This window comes from Pelobates fuscus, chromosome 6 (assembly GCF_036172605.1).
Source record: "Pelobates fuscus isolate aPelFus1 chromosome 6, aPelFus1.pri, whole genome shotgun sequence".
Taxonomy (NCBI): domain Eukaryota; kingdom Metazoa; phylum Chordata; class Amphibia; order Anura; family Pelobatidae; genus Pelobates; species Pelobates fuscus.
Window position 1 is genome coordinate 50,274,093 of NC_086322.1, and position 23,590 is coordinate 50,297,682.

Consider the following 23,590-nt stretch of genomic DNA (forward strand, 5'->3'; position numbering starts at 1 on the left):
CTAAGCCTAGGATAGCGAAGTCCACCCTACATCAGCCACTGGGGAAAGGGGGCATGGGGTTACCGAATGTAACTAATTATTACAAAGCGGCAATATTAGGTCCGCTCGTGGCAGCTACTGGTACGCCAAGTCCCCCGCAATGGGTCCATATAGAAGCATATTACACCAATAACTTCAAAGTAACTACGTTAGCTTGGATGTCCAGAAAGCTCAGACCTAAGTATAAGACTATGCTCCCATCCACCAAACTCACACTACAAATTTGGGATAAATTCGGGGAGGCGTATATATTAAAAGGGAACACATCCCTAGTGACACCACTAGCGACACTATCCATAGCAATACCGGGATTCCCTGTTCGGATGTGGCACAACCATGGTATCACCAATCTCTACCAAATAAGCCAAGGCTCAGTACTGAGGCCATTTCTAGAGCTCCAAAAAATCTTCGGGCTACCCACCATAGCCCTTTTCTCATACATGCAACTAACGTCATGGTACAAGGCACAAACAATTTGTTCATACCATCCAAAATCAGGTCTGCAACTAACGGAGATAGAATCCATCTGTCTCAACCTAAAACCAAAGAAAAAACTAATCTCCTTAATATACGCAATATATAACTCCACAGGTGATTCTCATGAATATACATTCATAAAAGCATGGGACCGGGAAATACAGACCCATATAACTCGGGATCAATGGGTCCGAATACTTAGGGGACATAGGAATCTCTCCATGTGTGCCTCACATGCAGAGATAACATGCAAACTCATGTATAGATGGTACATGGTTCCAACCAGACTCAACAAGGGGAACCCAGGTATTCCAGACACGTGCTGGCGATGCACGAGGCACAAAGGATCCATGCTACATATATGGTGGTCTTGTCCAAAATTAGAAACATATTGGAAGGACATACATAAAATCATACAAGACAGTACAGGCATCTGCCTACCCCTAACACCTGAGGTATATCTATTACAGCTCTTCCCCACAGACATCACAAAATCCCAATTATACCTCATATACCACATAATAGTAGCAGCCCTACAAACAATTAGCAGGCAATGGAGAAACACGAAGTCACCATCTTCGACTCAATGCCTTGCAGCACTACAAATGACAAAACAATATGAAATAATGGCGCGTAAAAACGCACCACCAAAGCGGGCAATAGTGAAAGCCTGGGAAACATGGGAAGTGTACATGATGAGTAGAAAAGGGGAGATCTGTGCTACCCAGTAAGACCAGAATAGGAGGTAGTGAAAGGCGCAGACACCCCTATAACAAAGTTAAGGGACATTGTAATGTACGCATCCACCTGCAGGGGAAAGGAATAAGCCCTGTAACCCTCAATACGAGCAATATAACAGCTCTAGATCCGCAACAACCATGATCATAATATCCTTCCCTCATTACCCCTCTTTCCTCTGACCTTCCTACCCCCCTTATCCCGTCCCTCTTCAGTTATTGTTAATGTTGTAATATAAAATTGTATCAACATGTGAAATATTATGTATGAATCGCAGGACTGCTGCGAAGCATTATACTGCAATGTTATTTATTCATACTATGTGATATTATGTATGGAATGTTGATATTATAAAATGCAAATAAAAAAAAATAACACCCACATGCCAGGACCGGTCTTCTTCCAATAGTGCATCCCAATACCATCTCTTCACCAGATAAAGAACGCACACGCACCAGAGCACCCACCTGATCTAAATGAAAATGTGAATCATCAGAACAGGCAACCCTGTTGCCTGTTAGCAAGAGAATCTCCATTGCGGATGCCAATACCCCATTGAAGGTGCTTTCAGCAGTGGACAGGGGTCTTCATGGGCATTCTGACTGGTCACTACGCAGCACACTTCACTTTATTTTTATTTTACAATTAGCCCCTACTCACACTAACAAATAGCTTAATAGTGGGGGCTATTAAACTAGTGTTCACCCCCTGCTTGTGCCCTGCAAGTTTGGGCGGACATTATGTCCCCTCCTTGTTAATTATTTTAATAGTTGCTGTGGGGGACCGCCAATATAACGCCGCCACGGGTTCCCTTTCCCAAAATAACGTAGCTCCAATACACATCAAAGTAAATATCGCTGGTATCACTTTCCCATGACACATTAGTGGAGACGGATACCGGGAGCAGATCTGTTTAATGCAGGCAAGCACTCTCAATTTATACATACAGTAAACTCCTGAGAGATAATGGAGTCAGGAAACCTACAATTCACTTATCAAGCAGGAACAGAAAAATATAACAATTTTTTTAAATACCCCAAAAGTCCACCTCAAATCCATGGAAACCCCTTTGAAAGTCATGTTCCTGGATAGCCCTGATCTGAGTGACTATCACATCCAAAAATAACTGATCAGTTCGGTGGTTTGGATTTTCCATCGAGGTGTACTTTTGACCACTTTCGTGGATTTGTATGCGTAATATGCGAACGCTTTTAGGTGTCGAATGCTCCCCGCATTTGGTATTTAGATCTCCCAAATGCCATTCGTATAGGTGGTCGGGAATTTGAACGGGCAGCAGTTTCATAGTCACCGGTGTTCGTGGGGGTGCCTAGCCAAAATAAGTTCCTGGTACCGCTGCCTGCGTTAGGGAGACAAGATGGTGGCCACCCGGGGGAGCCTTTTTGTAATAGTTTCCGTTAAGTCAAATTTAAAGCACCTAGAACTTACGTCATGTCTACGTAGGATCAGGCTAATATTTGCATACCTTAAAGGACCACTCTAGTGCCAGGAAAGCATACTCGTTTTCCTGGCACTAGAGTGCCCTGAGGGTGCCCCCACCCTCAGGGACCCCCTCCCGCCCAGCTCTGGAAAGGGGAAAGGGGTAAAAACTTACCTTTTTCCAGTGCTGGGCGGAGAGATCTCCTCCTGCTCTCCTCCTCTTCTCCTCCCCGTCGGCTGAATGCGCACGCGCGGCAAGAGCTGCGCGCGCATTCAGCCGGTCACATAGGAAAGCATTCACAATGCTTTCCTATGGACGCTGGCGTGCTCTCACTGTGAAAATCACAGTGAGAAGCACGCAAGCGCCTCTAGCGGCTGTCAATGAGACAGCCACTAGAGGACATAGGGGGAAGGCTTAACCCATTCATAAACATAGCAGTTTCTCTGAAACTGCTATGTTTCTGAAAAAATGGGTTAACCCTAGAAGGACCTGGCACCCAGACCACTTCATTAAGCTGAAGTGGTCTGGGTGCCTAGAGTGGTCCTTTAATTATGATGTGATAGCATATTTGCATTTATGATTTGGTTTACTTTTAAGCATGCACTATACTTATTAGCCATTCACGGCTTAGCATCCGTGTAGTATACGCAAAAAACTTATTTACTTTATTATAAATGGCGCTTTTTTTTTATTCGCCTACAAAAGTACTTTTATTAATAATGTGTACTGTTTCAATCTTATTCTGCTTTAAATGACAAAACAATAAAGAAAATTTAACACAAAACTAAAACATAAAATAGATTTCAAAAAATGTAAAAAAAAAAAAAAGGTAAAAAAGTACACATTACCCTGACAAGTGTATATCAGGTTCATTAAATCACGTTTAAATAGACTCTGTGCTCGAAAGCTGGAGTGAAAAATTAATAAATATAGACTGGGCGAAACGTGTTTTGCTTAAAGCAGAGGAAAGTGTTATTTACGGTAAAAACAAAAAGATGTGGAATTCTCTAACCAGAGAGGTAATCTTCTCTAATTCTGTAGATATTTTTCAAAAAAGAAAAAGAAAAAAAAAAATTGAATATTCAAGGACAAAATTAACGTGGATTTTTGATCCAGGGAGAAAATTAGATTGCCACTATGGAGTCAAAAATGTTTTGTTTGTTTTTTTTAACCTCTTTTTGAGGCATAATCAGCAATCGCTCCAAACATTTTTATTTTGGCCTTTTTGGGTAAACAGCATTGCGTTTTAAAAGGTTGTACTTTATTTACTTTTTACAACCTATGTACAGTATATATATAGTACAGTATATATATATATATATATATATATATATATATATATATAAAAAGCTTACAGCCAGACCCATTACAAAAGAAACCTGTGTGAAGGCTAAATTACTTGTATTATGTATACATGCAATATTAGAGAAAAAATAAAAAGTGCTGTACTTTAGTGATATTTTTCAAGCAATACGCCAAGTTTTAAGATGTCACTAACTCAATCACAACCTGAAGCTGAAAAACACATTCTGTTCAGAATAAAATAGTTAAAAATATTTATATAAAAAACAAAAACACACATTACTTGCAAAAAGTCCCAGGTAAACACGCTTGGCAGGATGTGGCATTCTCTTGAGAGGAGAAGAAACCTGTTAAAGAGAAGTTTAGGGTTAACGGTGGCAAGTCAGATAACATGAAAATACCAACAACCTCAAAATAGATATAGCCCCCCACCCAATGTTCTAACTTCAGACCTATATCCTTGCTTAATTGTGATACGAAAATTTATGCCAAAATCATAGCAAATAGGTTGGCGCCGATCCTCCCCAGAATCGTGCACACAGACCAGTCAGGTTTTATTAGGGGCAGACAAGACTGCGATAACACCAGGAAGATTTTAAATATCTTATCACAAATGGAGAAACATAACACAGAAGGCCTTCTGTTGGCTTTGGACGCAGAGAAGGCCTTCAACCAACTAAATTGGTCTTACGTGACAACAGTTCTAGAAAAATATAACTTCCCCACGGAATTTATCCAGGGCATAATGGCGCTTTATGGCAGACCATCCGCACAAGTCTCCAATGGAGGCTTCATATCCACTCCCTTCAACCTTACCAATGGCACAAGACAAGGCTGCCCGCTAACCCCCCTTCTATTTATCTTATCACTAGAGCCCCTAGCCCATAAAATTAGAAGTGACCCACTGATTACGGGCATTCAGATCCACACGCACAACTACCGACTAGCTATGTTTGCAGACGACAGCTTTCTATCCCTCAGTAAACCAGAATCTTCGCTACCAAGACTCATGAGCCTACTACACACATACGGACAGGTATCGTTTTACAAATTAAATACATCAAAAACTCAGGCTTTACCGATCAGCATACCACTACACCGACTGCAAATTCTGCAGAACACTGACATAATCACGCCTCCATTCATATTGGTAACATATCTGGGAGTCAAATTGGCTTTACACGACCAGAAAATGGTCTCATTAAACTACAAACCGTTGGTAAACATGTGCAACTCGAGCTTCCAAAAATGGAAAGATGTCCGTATCTCCTGGATGGGGAGAATACAAACTAACAAGATGATGATATTGCTGAAAGTCCTATATGTGTTTAGGATGTTGCCACTACACGTTCCATTAATATGGTTCAAGACCACGCAACGAACACTGAATAGATTCGTATGGGGCAAAACAAACCCACGCTTACTATTATCCCTATTACAAATGACACCTAAAGAAGGGGGAGTGGGTTTGCCTAAACTTCTCACGTATTACAAGGCAGCACTATTAGAAATAGCAGTCCGACTCCACGCACCTAACAACACCTTCCAATGGGTGGATATGGAACGAGAAGCGATACATCCACACTCTTTAAGGAATGTCTTATGGACCCCGAAGCCATATAGACGGCAGGGAGACACACCATACCCCACACGACTGCTCTTACTTTGCGGTTCTGGGACCTTCTCCACACGGAATCGGCTAAAAACAAACGTTTCGACTCACGCGCTCCCCTCATGGCACTAAAAGCGATTTCTCCGTGGATCTCACTAAAACTATGGACTGCACTGAGTATACATCACATCAAAGATTTATGTGGTAAAGCCCAGATACTACCATTCCCCGACCTACAAGAGAAATACAAACTACCGAATTCCTTTATCTTCTCGTATCTTCAATTGAAGAGCATAGTCAGCACTAAAGTCGAGTTTTCGCATTACAGACATGAATATAGACAGAGCCGTCAAGCAAACCTCATCAATAGATGCCTGTCGAATCCGACGACACCAAAAACTCTCTCTCTGTGTTACCAAACATTGCTGGACAGTCGCCCACCACAACACTTTAAATATACTTCGCAATGGGAAAAAGAAGGTATTCCCAAGTTAACGACTGAACAATGGCTCAAATCGCTAGACGCCCTACGAGGCATTACAACCTGTTTTCCCACATTGAAGCTCACAAGAAAATAGTATTTTGCTGGTATCTTACACCACACCGCCTAAACAACATTTACCCGGCAGTCGGACCCAACTGTTGGAGATGCCAGAACGCACCAGGACACATGACTCATATATGGTGGGAATGTGAATTGATCAGGCCACTGTGGGCCCATGTCAAAACCCTGATACCTCTGGGCGCAGGAGGCTGCCCCACACTTACTCCCAAGACTGGCTTGTTACTATTGTTCTCAGATGCTTGGACGCGAAATTCTAAACGGCTAGCTACCATAATCATCCTGGCAGCTAGAAATCTTCTAGCACTTAACTGGAAAACCACATATTGCCCGGCTAACAAAGAACTAACACGAAAAGTTCACCAATATTATAGATACGAATTACTCTCATCTGAGTCACATGTCAGGACTGAAAACTTAGAGTCCCTGTGGAAGCCGTGGTTGGAAGCCACACATATGGATAACCCCGACAAGACGACATGACCGAAAACGATCAGAAGCCATGCCTCAAAGATACAACAAGATACGACGGAACATCTCGCTAGAACCCACGCAAGAAGCAAGATACGAAACTACATACCTTGCAAACCCATACCCTTTTCTTTGCACAAAAGCTACGCCTGATAACCAATCTAAGAAGATGATCAAAAAGGAGTTGTGGTCCCTCTCCCTTCCCCCCCTTTCTCCCCCCTCACCCCCCCATCCCCCCAACAAGATGATAAGAAAAGTCAGCACGCAAAGTCAAAGAGCACTATACAGGGTTAACATACCAGGCATCTAAGCTTGTATTTTTTGCTCCACTTCGGCTGATATTGATTGTATCACTTATCCGATTTGCTTGTATTATGTCCCCCTACCTATTTCCTTTCTGTATCCCATTGTTTACCTTACAGAAAATAAAACAATGTATTCCAAAAAAAAAAAATAGATACATAGAACAGGAACATGATAGACTTAAGTGAGCGTGACGGCATGAACTGTCAATATTGATTTCCTTTTAATAAGAGCGAAATAGCTAGGCTCGTGTGGTCGTACATGCCACCAAGAAAAAACAGTTAGTGAATTCGTAACCCATATTACCCAGAATTAGTAGATAAATTAACGGTGGGCACGCAAAGCAGTCCATCTCAGATGGGGCACTAGACAGGCTGTTTCAGACCTCGAATGATAAAATCACCCTCTCAGGTCATCACTGCATATCCTTACATGACAACCAAAATTAGGAGAAAAATGTTTTTCTGCTGGATATTTAGATATAAAACATGATATTTTATTATTTGTATAGCGCCATCAGATTCTGTAGCGCTGTACAATGGGAACATGAACATAGAGGTGTACAGCAAAGTCTTCTGTGCTGTATAACTGTAGTGTACGGATATTAAATCAGCCATTTTCCTGGCAGCTAAATGCATGTTGCCAAACAGAGCCTTTTAGCAGATAAATTTAAGAACAGTACCTTTATCACAGTCCATACAGAGCACAGAGGCAGTTTGATTGGAGTAGTGGCCAGCTGGGCAGGATTGGCACACAGTGCTTTGATTGGTGCTGAAATATAAAGCACAGATTAATTATACGGAGAACAACAAGAAGTTAACTGTCAGTACTATATAGCACACAGTACCCTAGGTTTACAAGTGTACCCTTATAAACACTCAAAAACACTGTGACAAGAAAAAGAAGAAAAAACCAAAAGGTACAAAATAATGTGAATCACCAAAGTGATAATATGTAAATAAATATAATACCAATCGGAGATATGGAGAAATGTAAAAAACTCAAAATGATATCTGTAAAAAATATGACCAGTACATAGGGTAATATTGCTAAAGACCACTGAGCAGTATGGGTGGTAGCAAACTCACAAAAGTAAGATGAATTCAGGCATATCTCCCTTTGTGTTAGGGAACTGGATAGTATGAGAGACCTCCAGCGTGAATCACAGTGGAAGAAGGTTATAAATCTTCTAATGCACTCCAAAGATAGAGAAAAGAAAATGGATGGTGCAGATTGTATAAAAAAATAAAAAATTTATTGCATATATTGCACTTACAGTGTATCAAAGTAAAAACAGCATGACTCCACACAGGGTGGTATTCATAAGCAGCAACTGGACCAATCAGGATACAGGATCAGGAACAGCAGTAGCAGCACCAAACAAAATACAAATAAAAGTTCGGTTTAAAACGAAAAAAAAAATTGTTTTATTTTCGTTTATTTTTATTTTCGTTTTAAACCGAACTTTTATTTGTATTTTGTTTGGTGCTGCTACTGCTGTTCCTGATCCTGTATCCTGATTGGTCCAGTTGCTGCTTATGAATACCACCCTGTGTGGAGACATGCTGTTTTTACTTTGACACACTGTAAGTGCAATATATGCAATAAAATTGTTATTTTTTTATACAATCTGCACCATCCATTTTCTTTTCTCTATCTTTGGAGTGCATTAGAAGATTTATAACCTTCTTCCACTGTGATTCATCGCTGGAGGTCTCTCATACTATCCAGTTCCCTAACACAAAGGGAGATATGCCTGAATTCATCTTACTTTTGTGAGTTTGCTACCACCCATACTGCTCAGTGGTCTTTAGCAATATTACCCTATGTACTGGTCATATTTTTTACAGATATCATTGAGTTTTTTACATTTCTCCATATCTCCAATTGGTATTCTATTTATTTACATATTATCACTTTGGTGATTCACATTATTTTGTATCTTTGTTTTTTTCTTCTTTTTCTTGTCACAGATTAATTATACGTTTGTATACTACAAAGGAGTAGGGGAAAGTAAAATAAATACAGTTAATGCTTTTAGGACACGTTTGTCAGCATTAGGACCAGGTCACAGGGTGAGAGTACATCATATTGTGTACACACAGTATTAAACCCCTTTATTGGTCTCGTAGTGTATGTCACATGATGTATATAACATTCTGTTCACAAAGGACTGTTACCGTTCCATTACCCTTGGAGACTATTTAGATCTGTACCTTTTACCATTTCTAGAATTTGAAAGAAAATAATAAAAAAAGCACAATGACTGCAGAGAAAGTCCATACTAACATTGAAAAGAACAAAAAAAGGAATTAGACACGTATTTCTCAGAGATCAAAATGTATACAATATACAGATTAGGAAACGGTGCACAGATAAAAATACATTTGTATTCTGTTTTTTAGCACATTGAGTTTGCATCAATTTTTGGGCACACAATGAATAGGGAAAGATTCTATGTAGAATGCAAATGGGGGGAAAAAAAAAAACACACAAAATACAAGAAAAAGAACCAGAAACCAGCCCCATAGTTTACCCATCACTCAATGACATTCAACTGAAGATATAAAAAAAATAAAAATGCACTGACTAGCCTTTAATAAAGATTAAAATGCGAGGGATACTAGGTCTTCAATGATTCCAGTGGAAGAGATGCAACAAAGAGGGTACAAGTTTTATCATGCAGTGGGTCGCCAACAAGTTCTCAGATTGTTTGCCATTACTGAAGCTTCCCTTACAGATCTCCACGCTCTCCATCCCATGGGTAATGAAGCAATGTTTGTGTGCTGGTGTCACTGTGAGTATGGGTCACCGTGTGTGTGGGTCACTGCGCATGAATGTGTGCGTGCAGGTTTCACTGTGCGCGTGTCAGTGTGTATGGGTCACTGTGCGCGTGTCAGTGTGTATGGGTCACTGTGCGCGTGTCAGTGTGTATGGGTCACTGTGCGCGTGTCAGTGTATATGGGTCACTGTGCAAGCGGAAGTGTGTATGGGTCACTGTGCAAGCGTGAGTAAGTGTGTATGGGTCACTGTGCAAGCGTGAGTAAGTGTGTGTTTGTGTGTGCCTGTCAACTAACTTGTTTGTGGGTAAGAAGCCATGGTGTGGGTGTGTCTCATAAAAATAAAGCTTTCATGGAAGGGCTTTGAGGGGGCGCAGTTTATAGACTTGCCCCGGTTACTAAATGAACACGCTAAGCCTCTGTTCGGTAGCTCAGGTTTAAACCATATGCTAGAGCTCATAACAGACTGTGCAGTCTTGCAGCCTCCTTACTTGCTATAAAACCCTTCTGGACATGGAAGACAGGTCAATTGGCTTGGCTGTGGCTGGTAGAAACCCGCTGAGCATGGAAAACATCCAGAGGAATCCAGACAGAAGCCACTCTGACAACAGACACAGGATTCAGTATCTGTGAATGGAGAAAGAAGTAAAAAAAAAATAATAATAATAATAATAATCTCAGCACTTGTTTATGCCAAGCCATTTCTACCAGTATTGTAGGCTCCATGGCAGTGGTAGGCGTAAAGGTCAATGTTACTGAAGTCCTACCAGTTGATTTCCTAACAAGGATGAAGTTAGGAACTAAATTTAGAGAAGAAAGCAACCAGCAATCTAACCTCTTACCAATCACCGACACTTCTTTACCGCAACATAACATTGTATCTTTTTTCCTTCTTTTATTCACTAGAATTGTTTTATGGAACCAACAGATACCAGTCGTAGAAAACCATCTCCTGTGGTGTTTTCTCCAACTTTAGGAGTTGTAGATCCAAAACCATACCTCCCAAGTTTCCCTATTTAGGAGGGACAGTCCTTATTTTGGACCCAAATCCCTCGGTCTATTTTTTCTATAACCTCCATATTGTTGGTGTGTCGGAGTGTATAATTAAGCTCCGCAGAAATAATACTCACAGTAATGTGTCTTTAAACTACAAAAAAGGGGGTATAGAAATCAGTCTGGGTAAATAATATACATTGTTCTTGTTCTAAATGACATGCAGGTGTATTTCTGCTTTCTGTTTCCATCTATAGATAGACAACTGCAGTCACTGTAATATGAGACGCCCAAAACATGGTGACGGACAAAAGTGACAAAATGTTGCGTTTGTAAAGTAGGCCGCCAGTGTGTTTACGTTCTATGGCAAAATACAGATTGTATCTCAGTACAGCAAGTAGGTCTAGTATGGATTTAGATCATACCGTGTTTACAGTAAACTACAGAGCACAATGCAAACTTTATACGCAGACCAAATGTAACAAGCAATATGCTCAGCACACATACTCCGAGATTAGAGGAGATCTCAAACACTCTGGGCACCAACTTCAGTGTATTTTATTGATTCGGCCTTTGTCCAATATTGCTTATTTTTTTACCTGCACAGTGAAACAAAACCTAAGAGAGAGTGTATTTCTGTTTTTATATACACATGCTACAGTGCCAGAACTGTATGTTGTGAGTTTCATGTACACAAGCCTCACATCAACATGCGCAATGCCAAGTGTCACCCGAAGTGGCTAGCAGTTTGATGTAATAATCTGGGTGTTTCTTTGTCAGGAGAACACTACTTAAAGGGACACTCCAAGCACCAGACCACTTCTGCCCATTGGAGTGATCTGGGTGCCAACTCCCATCACCCTTAACCCTGTAAGTGTAATTATTGTAGTTTTTATCAACTGCAATAATGACCTTGTAGGGTTAAGTCCTCCTCTAGTGGCTTTCTATCAGACAGCCACTAGAGGGACTTCCGCGTTTTTAAAACACGAAAAGTAGTTTAAACGACGCTGGACATCCTCACGCTATGCATGATGACCTCCAGCGTCGCCTGAATCCCCATAGGAAAGCATTGAATAATGCGTTCCTAAAGGGAGGTCTAATGTGCGCGTGCACGTCCATTCCGCATGCGATCTCCCCCGTCGGCTGATGTCAGCGGGAGAGGAGCGTGGGTGGAGCATCGGCGCAAGATTCAGGTAAGTTACTGAAGGGGATTTAACCCTTGAGCAACATGGGATGGGTGGTTGTAGGGAGGGGGGCACGGCAGGATTCTGCAGTGCCAGTAAAACTGATTTGTTTTCCTGGCACTGGAGAGACCCTTAATGGAACAGTGCCCATTGTAAAGTTTGGTGGAAGATAATGGTCTGGTTTTCAGGGAGCTAGGCCACGTGGCTCTAGTGAAAGGTCATCTTAACGTTACAAGATGCAAAGACATTTTAGACAACGGATTGCTTCCACCTTTGTGGCAATAGTTTGGGGCATGCCACTCCCTATTCGAGCAGGATTCTGTTCCTGTGCATAAAGTGAAGTCCAAAAAGATATAATTTGATGAATTTGGTGAGAAGGAACCTGACCTCAACCCCACTGAACACCTTTGGGATGAAGTGGGAGGCAATTTGCAGGCCAGACCTTCTGAGCCAACATCACTGCCTGACCTCACAAATGCTCTACTGGCTGAATGGTCACTGATTTCTACAGATACAAAGCAAACACCTTCACTGAAGTGTGGTTGCTGTTGTAGCTGCAAATGCCCGTGGGTTTGGAATAGGAAATCCAACAAGCTCAAATATGTGTGATGGTCAGACGTCCACATCCTTTTGTCCATGTAGTGTGTGTGGACTGAATTAGAGTACTAAAGAAAGAGCATACCAGATTAAAGATAGATACACACACACACTCAGTCTAAGAAATAAACCATGCAGTGTTCTATAGGCAAATTAGTGGAAGGTAATAAACAAGCAATTTCTCCCAAAATCATATAAAATACTTTTTTAAAATAGTTATTCTATACAGGTTTTCCCACTGAGGTTCTCTCACCTTCCTTAAAATAGGTTTTGTTAAGTTTTCCACCATCATGACCATGAAGGAATCTTACCTCTCTTATCTCATCACTAGATTATTATTATTTTTGGTGGGGGAGTGAATTCACCCCCCCCCCCCCTTCCAATACCAATACCAATGTAAACATTTTCTTGTACTAAGTATATTAACAAAAATCTGATATTTTGTCAACATGAGCTAAAGTGGTCTTTGAAGATTGTCCGTTTTGCTGCGCTTTCCTTCCTAACATTATATACGGTATTTAATATTGGTAATAAATAGTCTAGCTTTCCAATTATTTATGGATCGATTTTATTTTTCATGCCTTGTTTTCCCCCCCCCCCCCCCTTGGGTTTGGTTTTAGTATAGAGTTTACGTATGCTTGATGTACTATATAAGGTCTTCACGCTTGCTTCTGGGTCAGTTAATGAGAATTTAACAAGTGCTTTGCTACCCAGAAATAGGGATTGTATGTTGCAATGTGCATAATTAGGTCAATGTTGTATTTATTTGTGATATTCAGTCTTATGAATATGGGGATTCCAGTGATAAATGGACTTTTATAAATTGAAAAGCTCTACACGACGGCTTTATCAGTTGAGCATTTCTTTCTGCTCTACGATAACCGGTTTCTGGTCTATACGCAGATTTTAAATGGCTCATACAGTTTTATTGAATACATCGCACATTTTCTTCCATGGACCTTAAAAAAAAACAAAAAAAAAACCTAAAGTCATATCAGAGCAGGACATTTTTATGGGAAAACATTTATACAAACAGAGAGAGCCCACATGAACAGCTATGCCATGTGTTTTATTCTCTGGGTTTGCTTTGTTACTTTCTATAAATGGCCATATGTTTATAGAGTGTAATACTGTATGTCGGAATAATGACTTGGGAGAAAGTAAAAAAAAAAATTACAAAAATTTAAAATGTAAAATTAAAAAAAAAAATCTCTCTCACGTAAAACCAACAGATTTTCCAATGTTGTATAACATGTAGACACATCTAGGAAGAAAACCATTATCATTATCCAATTAGAGTCCTTCAAAGAAATCTTTAATCTAGAATATACATCAAAAGGTTAGGGGGTCTTAAACATTCAATATCGAAAATGAGTGGTTTTCTTATAGAAAATAGATAATTACTGGGAGACACGACAAGAAGACACAAGAATTACACATTCTGAAAACTAAAAAAAAAAGTCAATCAACTCACTAATTACTGGATGTAATAGCGCAGAACATTCCAATTAAAGGCCATTATAAGCTCACAAGCCAGTTGTTTCAAAAGTAATTCTGGCTATGGGGGATGTAGCTCCATACAAGATATGTAGTTGGGCACAAAGAGCATGACTTTTGTGGTAAGGGAGGAGGAATAAAATCATTACCTTTGTTGCCCAACTCAGAGGGTAGAAAGTACACATCCTGGACAACAGATTCCCTACTTTTTTTCCCCCCCAGTTACATATCAGATGAGCATATCCAGTAAACAGCGAGCCACTCACAGGTAGAATATACATTGAACTAACAGCCGAGTCTGGGGAGTCAGTCCTAATAGAGTCGTTAAAGGTAGCAGTAGTGTATGCTACCTTCAAGTAGGTTTCCACAGTGGTGGTGGGTGACAAAGCTACCGATAAGGGTACTGCGGTCTAAGGAAACTTATGGGAGTCTAAATTTCCCTCCCCACAACCCCCCACAACCCTTTGTATACTGGCAGTCCCAGTAACACTGGGGAGGAAGGAAGAATTGGAGAGAGTAGAATGAGGAAAACAATGGAGAAAGAGAGGAGAGAGAAAAGAAGGGGAGGGAAAAAAAAAAGGAGAGTGGGGCGCACCCCTCCACCTGCTACTGATTGCGATTCCGCCTTTTTAACGGTGCGTCCAATACCTTCAAGACTTGGTCACTGTCCCGTGGACCCTCCCGGTCCTCCGGCCAGTATCAGCAGTTTGCAACAGGCCGAATCCGCCACTCCGCTTGAGCGTGGGCCCCTTTGGTCTCTTTCTACGGTGACTGAAGGCCCTCAACCAGGTTGGGATGAATGCTGCCGAGCACCACTTGAGCGGGATAAGAGATTTCGCAGCATTTAGGAAATGTCTCGTGAGGGAGCACTTGTATGCTGAAAGAGAAAGCGTTGTGTGATGCAGTAGCATTGGTAAGGGTTGAAAGGGCAGGTCTGAGTCCGGGATTTCAGTAATCCTGGTATGTATTTGCTTCCAATATGGCCTAATATTAGGGCATGACCACCACGTCACTATGCCTTTCCTCCGTTCAACCTGATCGCTCGGACACTATCTTTCCTATGAAGGCACGAATGCTCGCTGGTGATAGTGGTTCCTATGTGGCAAACTCAGCCGTGGTTCCCTTGGCCTCTGAAAAGGTTGTTGGATTCCCACGGCTGATACCAGTGACACTGGATTTGCTTCTGGATCCAGATGGGAACTCATACGGATTGATAGACCAAGACCTACTTCAACTTGTGGCATGGTTAATTTCCAGAGTCCCTGGTCACTCGCAGACATTCCATGATCAACTACAGAACTCCTGGACGATGCCTATCGTTCTGAATCGTGCATCTGGGCTGGCTGGTGTATGGAAAGGTCATTGGATCCAATTTCTACCTCTCTGAATGCGATACTGCGTTTCCTGACATCGCTGTTTAAATCGGGGAAGGCTTATCGCACAGTTAATGTTGATAGATCGGCTATTTCTGCGGGTCATCGAGGTCTGGATGGTTCCCCGATCAGACTACATTCTTTCGTTTGTAGGCTACTTAAAAAGACCCCCCTCATTTTGGGATGTCAAGGTATGTGTTGACCTTTTTGGACTCCTGGTGAATGGATGAAGAATTGTCCCTGAAACACCTGTCTTGGAAACTACTTATGCTTCTCTGTTTGCTCTCTTGTAAGAGGATATCAGATGTTAGAGCCTTGAGTTGGACTGCGATATCCTTCATCCCAGTAGGAGTATCATTCAACATTTCTCGTAGGACTAAACAGATACGAAATCAGAATCCTACATGAGATTCTGTCAAAATTAATCTGTGCCCGGTGGCATGTTTTCGATCTTACCTTGATAGTGCGCGAATATTGAGATTACCCGACTTACATCTATTGTTTATATCATTTCATACACCACATCTTCCAGTCTACGCCCACTCTAGCACGGTGGGTATGGGACCTTCTCTCCATTACAGGGATTGATACTTCAATGTTCTCTGCTCATTCTGTGAGGGGGGCCATGGCCTCTAAAGCATCGGGGATTGGTCCCATGAATCTACATTTCGGGATTTCTGTTTCCGCCCGATTGACCATTTTTCCTTCTCAGGTGGTGGCTTACCTTTGAACTAGCATAATAGAAGCCTCCGTGTCATTAATAAAATTCCAAGATTTTACCATTAACATGACGTAAAGTCATGATTTTATTAATGACACGGAGGCGAGTATTATTCCCACCCGCCCTCACGGTGGGTTGACGGACACTACTTGGTTATTATGTTTAATTATCTGCAAGGTAGGTCTTTTGTGAGGTGTTATGCAGATATCGTTGTATGACGCTTGTGTATCGTTATAACTTTGCTATATTCCTGGAGCCTTCAGATTAAGCTAATATTATGATGGGTCCAGAGTTTAGATTTTACCATATATTTTGTTTCTTCACAGCTTGATTTTCGAACTAGATGGTTTTCCTATGTGACCGTGGTTCCTGTTTGAAGTTTTTGGTCTATTTTCTGGTCTTCGGTCGTACAGACAGAGAAGAGGAAGTGGATGGCTAGTTCAAGACCTTTTATAGATTGTTCCTGTATCCTGATTGGCTGCCCTGTTTCTAGGCAGAGTTGTTATATTTATTATTTTATTCATATTTCAAGTTTACATATTGTCGATGCTGCGGAGGGAAAATAAAGAAAGAGAAAAGCATATGTAACGGAACCGCTGGCACCCCGACCGGGTACCCTCCGCTGACGGATGCTCCTAGTGCTTTCCGAGGTCTCCAAGCACTCCACCAGACACCATAACCACTGTAGACTCCCGCAAACCGCCGCAGCTTGGTTGGGGTCTCGCCAAGCTACCCACTCTGGACCCAAGACCAGGGTCTAGCTTCCAGTAGATGGACCTCTCCGAATTCCAGAGAGCAGGCACAGGAACAGCTCTTAGCAGAGCTCAGCGATAATACCCTGGGGAGTATAGTGATTATAGCAATCCCCAGAGTGTAGTTCTCCAATCCCCCAAACATGAGCCGAAACTTCATGAAGGTACAAGATGATCTGAGGTGCTAGCACACCCAGTCTGCTTTTATTTCCATCTTACACATAAAAGACCGCCCACAGGGGCGGGGTAAAACAGCCAATAGCATAACGGTTACAACCCACAAGTTCCTTCCCCTCAGATAACCAGTTAACATAATTATTACAGCCAGGGAAAATACAGTTTTTATACATGTGCTATAACTTTAAAACCGTACATCCAATCTTCCCAAAAATATATATATAGAATATATTTAGAATCAGCACCATATATTTAGAATCAGCACACTTTAAACATACACCCTTCCAAAATTCAGCCAAATCCCTCCAGCGGATCAAAAGTTAGCTGGAGGTCCCTTTATGACCGACCGCAAGCACGTTTTCCTGCCCAAAACAGTTCCATAGATTTGGGCTGTGCGGCCGGTCAATTTCATGCGAAAAAACGACTAAGTCCCATTTCGAACGGGACTTAGTCTCTGGAGCTGCAAGTTCAGTATGGAAGAAGGTAAGGGTCAGCGGTGTTCGGTAAAATGTGTAGCCGATTTTAGTTCCACAGAATCTTTAGCATACACCGCTGACCGCATTCGACTGAACAAAGATGGCCGCCGCCACGTGCAATTAACCTGCAGTAACCTCACAGCCTGGGAGGTAAATTGCCTGCACACTTTAACTTCTGGGTGGTCCGCCTGTGTGGTACTTGGTTCAGTAAGCCCTATTTACTGAACCAAGTGGGGGAAAGCCAGGAACAAGTTATTTTACAGGTCTGGGGACATAGTCTTAAAGGGGCATTGTTCAGCAAAGTCACAATATGTCCCCCAGACGGTTCTTAAAGGGCCATACACACACAATAAAAGTTCATACTTTTCAGGGGCCATAGTCTTAAAGGGTATTGTTACCCAAAGTCTCAATATGTCCCCAGACAGTTCTTAAAGGGCCAGCAGCAGTACAATAAAATACCATTCACTGTGCTTAAAGGGCCAGCAGCCGCACAATAAAATACAATATGCCCAAATATAGTTCTCTAAACGTACCAATTTTCAAGGGGCCATAGTCAGCAGGTAGGAGGCGGGCAAACAGGCTTCTCCAATGCCCAGTGGCGAGGTTGGTTTCGTCACACATAATACTCGCCTCGGTGTCATTAATAAAATCGTGACTTTACGTCATGTTAATAGTAAAATCTTGGAAGTAGGCACATAGTGGTCGGTTACTAAATAGCAGAAAAAGAGTATAATGTTCTCTAGTAGAACCCTCTGGGGATAGCTCTGTATACATATAGTACACTCCAATCTGATCCTAGGATCTAATAAATCATCATAGAAAATAACTAGAAGACTTGTGAATTACAACCTAATCTTGTTATCACCACTAAAAGCCTGTTAGGAGTAAATCAGTTCACTGGGCAGAAGCCATCATAGAATTTTTAACCCAATTTCTGGCCACAAAGCTATTTCTATTATACAAACAAGCAGTGACTTTGATTGGTCGAACACAGAACATATTGTTTGTATTGGGTAATGTCTGCTCAGAATCATAGTTGGCACCGGGGGGCGGGTAGTACATCAGTAGCTGTGTGGTTACCCATCTATGTGCATCACTTATTAAAAGGCATTTATTTTCTGGTTCCAACAGAGGTACTACTTACCATTACTGGAAAACGTCCCCGCTGGGCAAGCCGTGCACTGAGTGGTGTTCACAGAACTGCAATTGGCACCAATGGTGGAAACATCCGAGGTAAGGAAAGGGATTACACTGGTGGACAACTGGCTTCCAACTAAACACACTGCAAAATGGAGCACAAAATATACAAGCTCATCGTTGTTTATCAGTTTGGCCAATTGTCTATGACATCCAACACTTTGGTTTTATTGTCAGCCCAGATTTTGCCAAGTTTTTACTATAAAAGGAAAACGGACACTTCTTTAGAATTTACACCATTGAAAATCATTTAAAACCTGTTCCATAAAGAGCTTTCTATTAACAATTGAGCACAACATAATCCAGTTCAGACAAAGCATAGTCAGGGCAAACATTGCAAATGTAAAGGAGAAATTGAAACATTGTTCCATCTCTTCTGTCCTGTTTGCTTTCTCTAAGCTGACTGCCAGGTGCAATGGATGTAGCCTACAACAATGGCAAGATGGCGGTGCCCAGTTGCAAGATGTATGTGGATTTCTGCATGCCATTTTAGGTTTCGGACCTCACAAACACATATTTGTTAAATACAGGGGGATGTGTAAACATAATATTGAAAATCCTCAGAGATGACAGCTCCCTTTATGATAATCAGAATGAAATCACAGTGAGTTATCAGCAGTCAATTAATGGAGGTTATTACATAAAGGATTTAACACAGAACACAAGAAAAATAAATAAATAAATAAAACAAATTAAAAAGGTTTTTTTTGCACACAACTGAACAATACCTTTTGTATATTTATCAGTGTTCAGTTAGCACTCAAGGCTGCAGTGAATAATTAAATGCATGCAAATTTTCATTAGTGGTATATACACTAAATAGTCATTTTTTTTATTTAGGCAGAGGATGATGAATGGAAAAAGGGAGGTGTGACTCCTAAGTTTTGCACAGGTTACCTGAAGGTCTAAGGCCTTCAAGTGCCCTGGTGTCATTAGCCTGTGAACACCAACACCCAGTTCTGGGCCATTTTTGAGATACCAACAATCTGGCTTCCGGTTTGTTCATTGCTCAAGCAGAAGGTACCCATTTGCATTAGCAATAACAATTGTATCCATATTTTAACAAAACTTTTTGGCTGAGCAGGTCCTCTGGTATTATCAAACATTAAAGGACCACTATAGTGCCAGGAAAACAAACTTGTTTTCCTGTCACTATATTATAAATAGGTCCTCCCCACCCTCATGGCCCCCCTCCCGCCGGGCTCTAGAATGAGTCAGGGGTTAAACACTTACCTTTCTCCAGCTCCGGGCTCCCTCGGCGCTGGGGACTCTCCTCCCTCTTCCGCCGAATGCGCACAGTCAGTCCATAGGAAAGCAAGCATTCTCAATGCTTTACTATGGACGCTGGCGTCTACTCACTGTGATTTTCACAGTGAGAAGCGCCTCTAGCGGCTGTCAATGAGACAGCCACTAGAGGCTGGATTAACCCTAAAATAAACTTTACAGTAGGCAGGGTTAACCCTAGATGGACCTGGCACCCAGACCACTTCATTAAGCTGAAGTGGTCTGGGTGCCTATAGTGGTCCTTTAACCCCTTAAGGACCAAACTTCTGGAATAAAAGGGAATCATGACGTGTCACACACGTCGTGTGTCCTTAAGGGGTTAAGCAGGGAGCCAGGTTGTGGGTGCTTCAAGTCTCTGTGGTTTTGATCAAACATGATTGCTCAGAAATGACTTGGACAGCACCTGCAGCCTAATGGAACCATGGCCAATACGTTGTTACAATGGCGCCATATTGCCCCTTTAAGTGAACATAGAACACACCTACAATGCAAGATAATACTGTCCATGCAATAAATTAAAGTACAGTATCAAGTGCTTTGTGATTCATGTGGAAACGAATTATAAAACAAATAAAATATTTTATATCCAATTTGCAGGCTTACCATTACAATAAATAAAAATATACAATCCATAGATCTAAATTAACCCCTTAAGGACCAAACTTCTGGAATAAAAGGGAATCATGACATGTCACATGTTAAGGGGTTAATAATTACTTACCTGTGGGCTCTTAGGTTGCAAGATCAAGATTTTAAGAAAAAGAGGGAAGCAATAATTAAAATAATCATTACAATTTTATATCCTCTTAATTAAGTAGAGATTTAATTGCCTTAAATGACAATTGGTCACCACAAATTTTTTTTAATATAATATTTATATCATAAAGTTTTGAATGGACACAGATTCTTTAAAATTAAAGGAACACTATAGTGACAGGAATACAAATAGTCTCCTTTTTAAAATAAAGGAAAGTGATTTGTTCACCATTTTTCAGCGCCACGCAGGTCTCCTCATGCCTGGCTCCGCCCCCTTGGCTGAGATCAGACTTTATAACCTATGCCAATCTGGAGCTATTGTGCATGGGCAGCAAAACGCCACGCTATGCCAATCAGCATCTGCACATAGAGATGTACTGAATCAATGGATCGGTATGGGGATCATTCAGCATCACACTGTGCAGCACTGACCCAGGAACCACCTCTAATGGCTGTCTAAATGATCAATGTCAACACTGCCTTCTCGGACAGTCAGTAGACACCAGGACAACTACATCAAGCTGTAGTTGTTCTGGTGACTAAAGTGTCCCTTTAAGTAGATTAAAAAAAAATTACTGCTTTTAGTATGAGTCAATCTCTATGGTCTTCCCTGCATAGAAGAAGGAAGATCATAGAGACCAACTGTTGGTTTTCCAACACTGACTGACCCAAGGTACATTTATGTGGCTAAAGAATCCTGTCATATCCTAAAGTAGCCATGAGTTTCTTTTTTTGTTTGCATAAATATATTTCTTTCAAATTGATATGAAAAGATTAAAAAACATTTGAGTTGACAGTTGTCCTTTAAAATTTCCCAAATGGCCAAGCATCGTGGAAATTGTCAACAAAACAGCTGGAGTGCAATGGCTTGTAAACCCTGGTGTGCTAATGTTTTATAAAGTGCTGGAGCAGCATATTTCCAGCCCCTCCAAGACTTATTGAGTGAAGATTTTCTAGAATGCACCTGATGTGCACGCTCTGATTTTCCGCTTCTTTTTTATTTTATCATTTTTATTGATTTTCAATACATTGGTTTATATAAACAACGTTCAAATCTGTACATAGATTTGTTCAACGTCAACAGATAATGTTACAAAATTATAAAAATGAAAAAGTGAAATAAAGTTTCACATTTTTTCCCGATATATTAATGTTCTTGCAAGTGACATGCAGACTTTTGTTGAATATTAATCAAAAGGTACCTCACAAAGACCTAAGGTTGGGTATGGTGAGCTATGCCCTTAAGTTCCCTAAACCCCCAACTCTATATCTACCTCTGGGGTGGTGAGATTGTTTGCCTGTTCCTTTGTATTAGTTATTGTCTATACATTCCAAGTTATATCTTGCTTCCTGACAATTTGTCCTCAGTTGCCCCGTCTGGTGTGCTTAATGCCGCCCCTGTCGCCTTCCACTCTCCCCAGGTAGAGAGACCATGGCCTCCATATTTGAGCAAAGTGTAAGTAATTTTTCGAAATGGCATAAGTAATTCCCTCCATCTGTTTAATACTTTCCACTCTATTAACCCATTCCCTGACAGAAGGAGTCTTTTCTTGTGTCCAATAAACTGGAATGAGATGGTTGGCCACCATCAGCAGTTGGGATGTCAGGTCATTTTTTCTTTTATTTAGATTGTGAGGTGGAAGCATGAACAGCATATATTCTGGTGAAAAGGGGATCTGTTTATGCATAATGGTCTGTATAAATTTGTGTATACGTATCCAAAATTTCTTAATGTCTGGGTATTGCCACCAGATGTGTGTCGAGTTTGCCTCCCCCTGTCCACATCGCCAGCAAGGATCTTGTGTTCCTGGGAACATTTTACTGATTTTAGACGGGGTATAGTGCCAACGAGTAAGACGTTTATAATTACTTTCCTGATAGTCAGTGGCTCTAGATACTTTGTGATTTCTGATAAATATTGGTTTCCATTGTTATCCTGATATGTCTATGTTCATTTCTTTTGCCCGTTTGGATGTAAATCCCGGGGTGTCTGGTGTATTGGCGCACAGTATCAGTTTGTACATTGTGGATAATAGTTTTCGTTTCATAGAGTGAGTTTTACGCAGTCGTTCAAAAGTCGTCAGTTCCCTGTCTCCACCTGGTAACAACCGCTGGTCCCCCAGAAAATATATTTCACTTGTGTGTAGTGTAGCTTTTGCATACTCGTGAGGTCCCATAGTGTGATGAATGAGTTGTTCCCCTTCTTTTCTATCCTTTGATAAGAAAGCGTCCAGAGCAAGAAGAACAGGTTTCAGGATTGATTTCAGAGGAGTTCACAAAAAGCCTCCAACAATGGATTCTCACATTTCAGAGATTGAAACACCCGAGAAATAGGATATTGCATGTCTATGCATGTACGGAGAAATTTCAAAGCTAGCAGGTCTGAATTCCTGTTGTGGAGAGCCTGTGATAGAACATGTCGGAAATTAACATATTGCAAACAAAGGAGGGATCCTCACTCATCACTAGTAGACTTCAATGCATTGCTACTAGGGTTGGCAGACCCCCAATTCCATATAGTGAAGAGTGAAGACAATGCAGTCCAGGCACTCAGGGTCCTTTTCAAACAGCAGTTTTATTGGAGAAACACGGCAAACACAGCAACGTGTCGATCCACAAAGATCCTCGACAAAGCTCCGAGTGTGGATCGAAACGTTGCAGTGTTTGCTGTGTTTCTCCAATAAAACTGCTGTTTGAAAAGGACCCTGAGTGCCTGGACTGCATTGTCTTCACTATAAGAAATTGAATTATGGTCATGGACAACACGCATGCCCATAGAGAGGCTGCCCATATGCTGAGCGCACCTAAAGCAAAATAGTGAACACCATCGGTGCAATGTTTACCAACAAGCCCTTAGTGTG

At 41.3% G+C, this 23,590-nt stretch overlaps 1 protein-coding gene across 1 annotated transcript in view; it reads right to left on the reverse strand.

Annotated features, from left to right (window-relative positions):
• The window catches only part of LOC134615340 (multiple epidermal growth factor-like domains protein 11), a 35,928-nt gene that overhangs the window by 8,871 nt on the left and 3,467 nt on the right, over nt 1-23,590 (reverse strand). Inside the window, exons 2-5 of the mRNA XM_063459845.1 lie at nt 18,637-18,774; nt 10,214-10,349; nt 7,625-7,713; nt 4,278-4,341 (exon numbers count right to left, since the gene is read on the reverse strand). Of these exons, the coding sequence (XP_063315915.1) occupies nt 4,278-4,341; nt 7,625-7,713; nt 10,214-10,349; nt 18,637-18,774 (427 nt within the window). The remainder of the gene's footprint in view (nt 1-4,277; nt 4,342-7,624; nt 7,714-10,213; nt 10,350-18,636; nt 18,775-23,590) is intronic.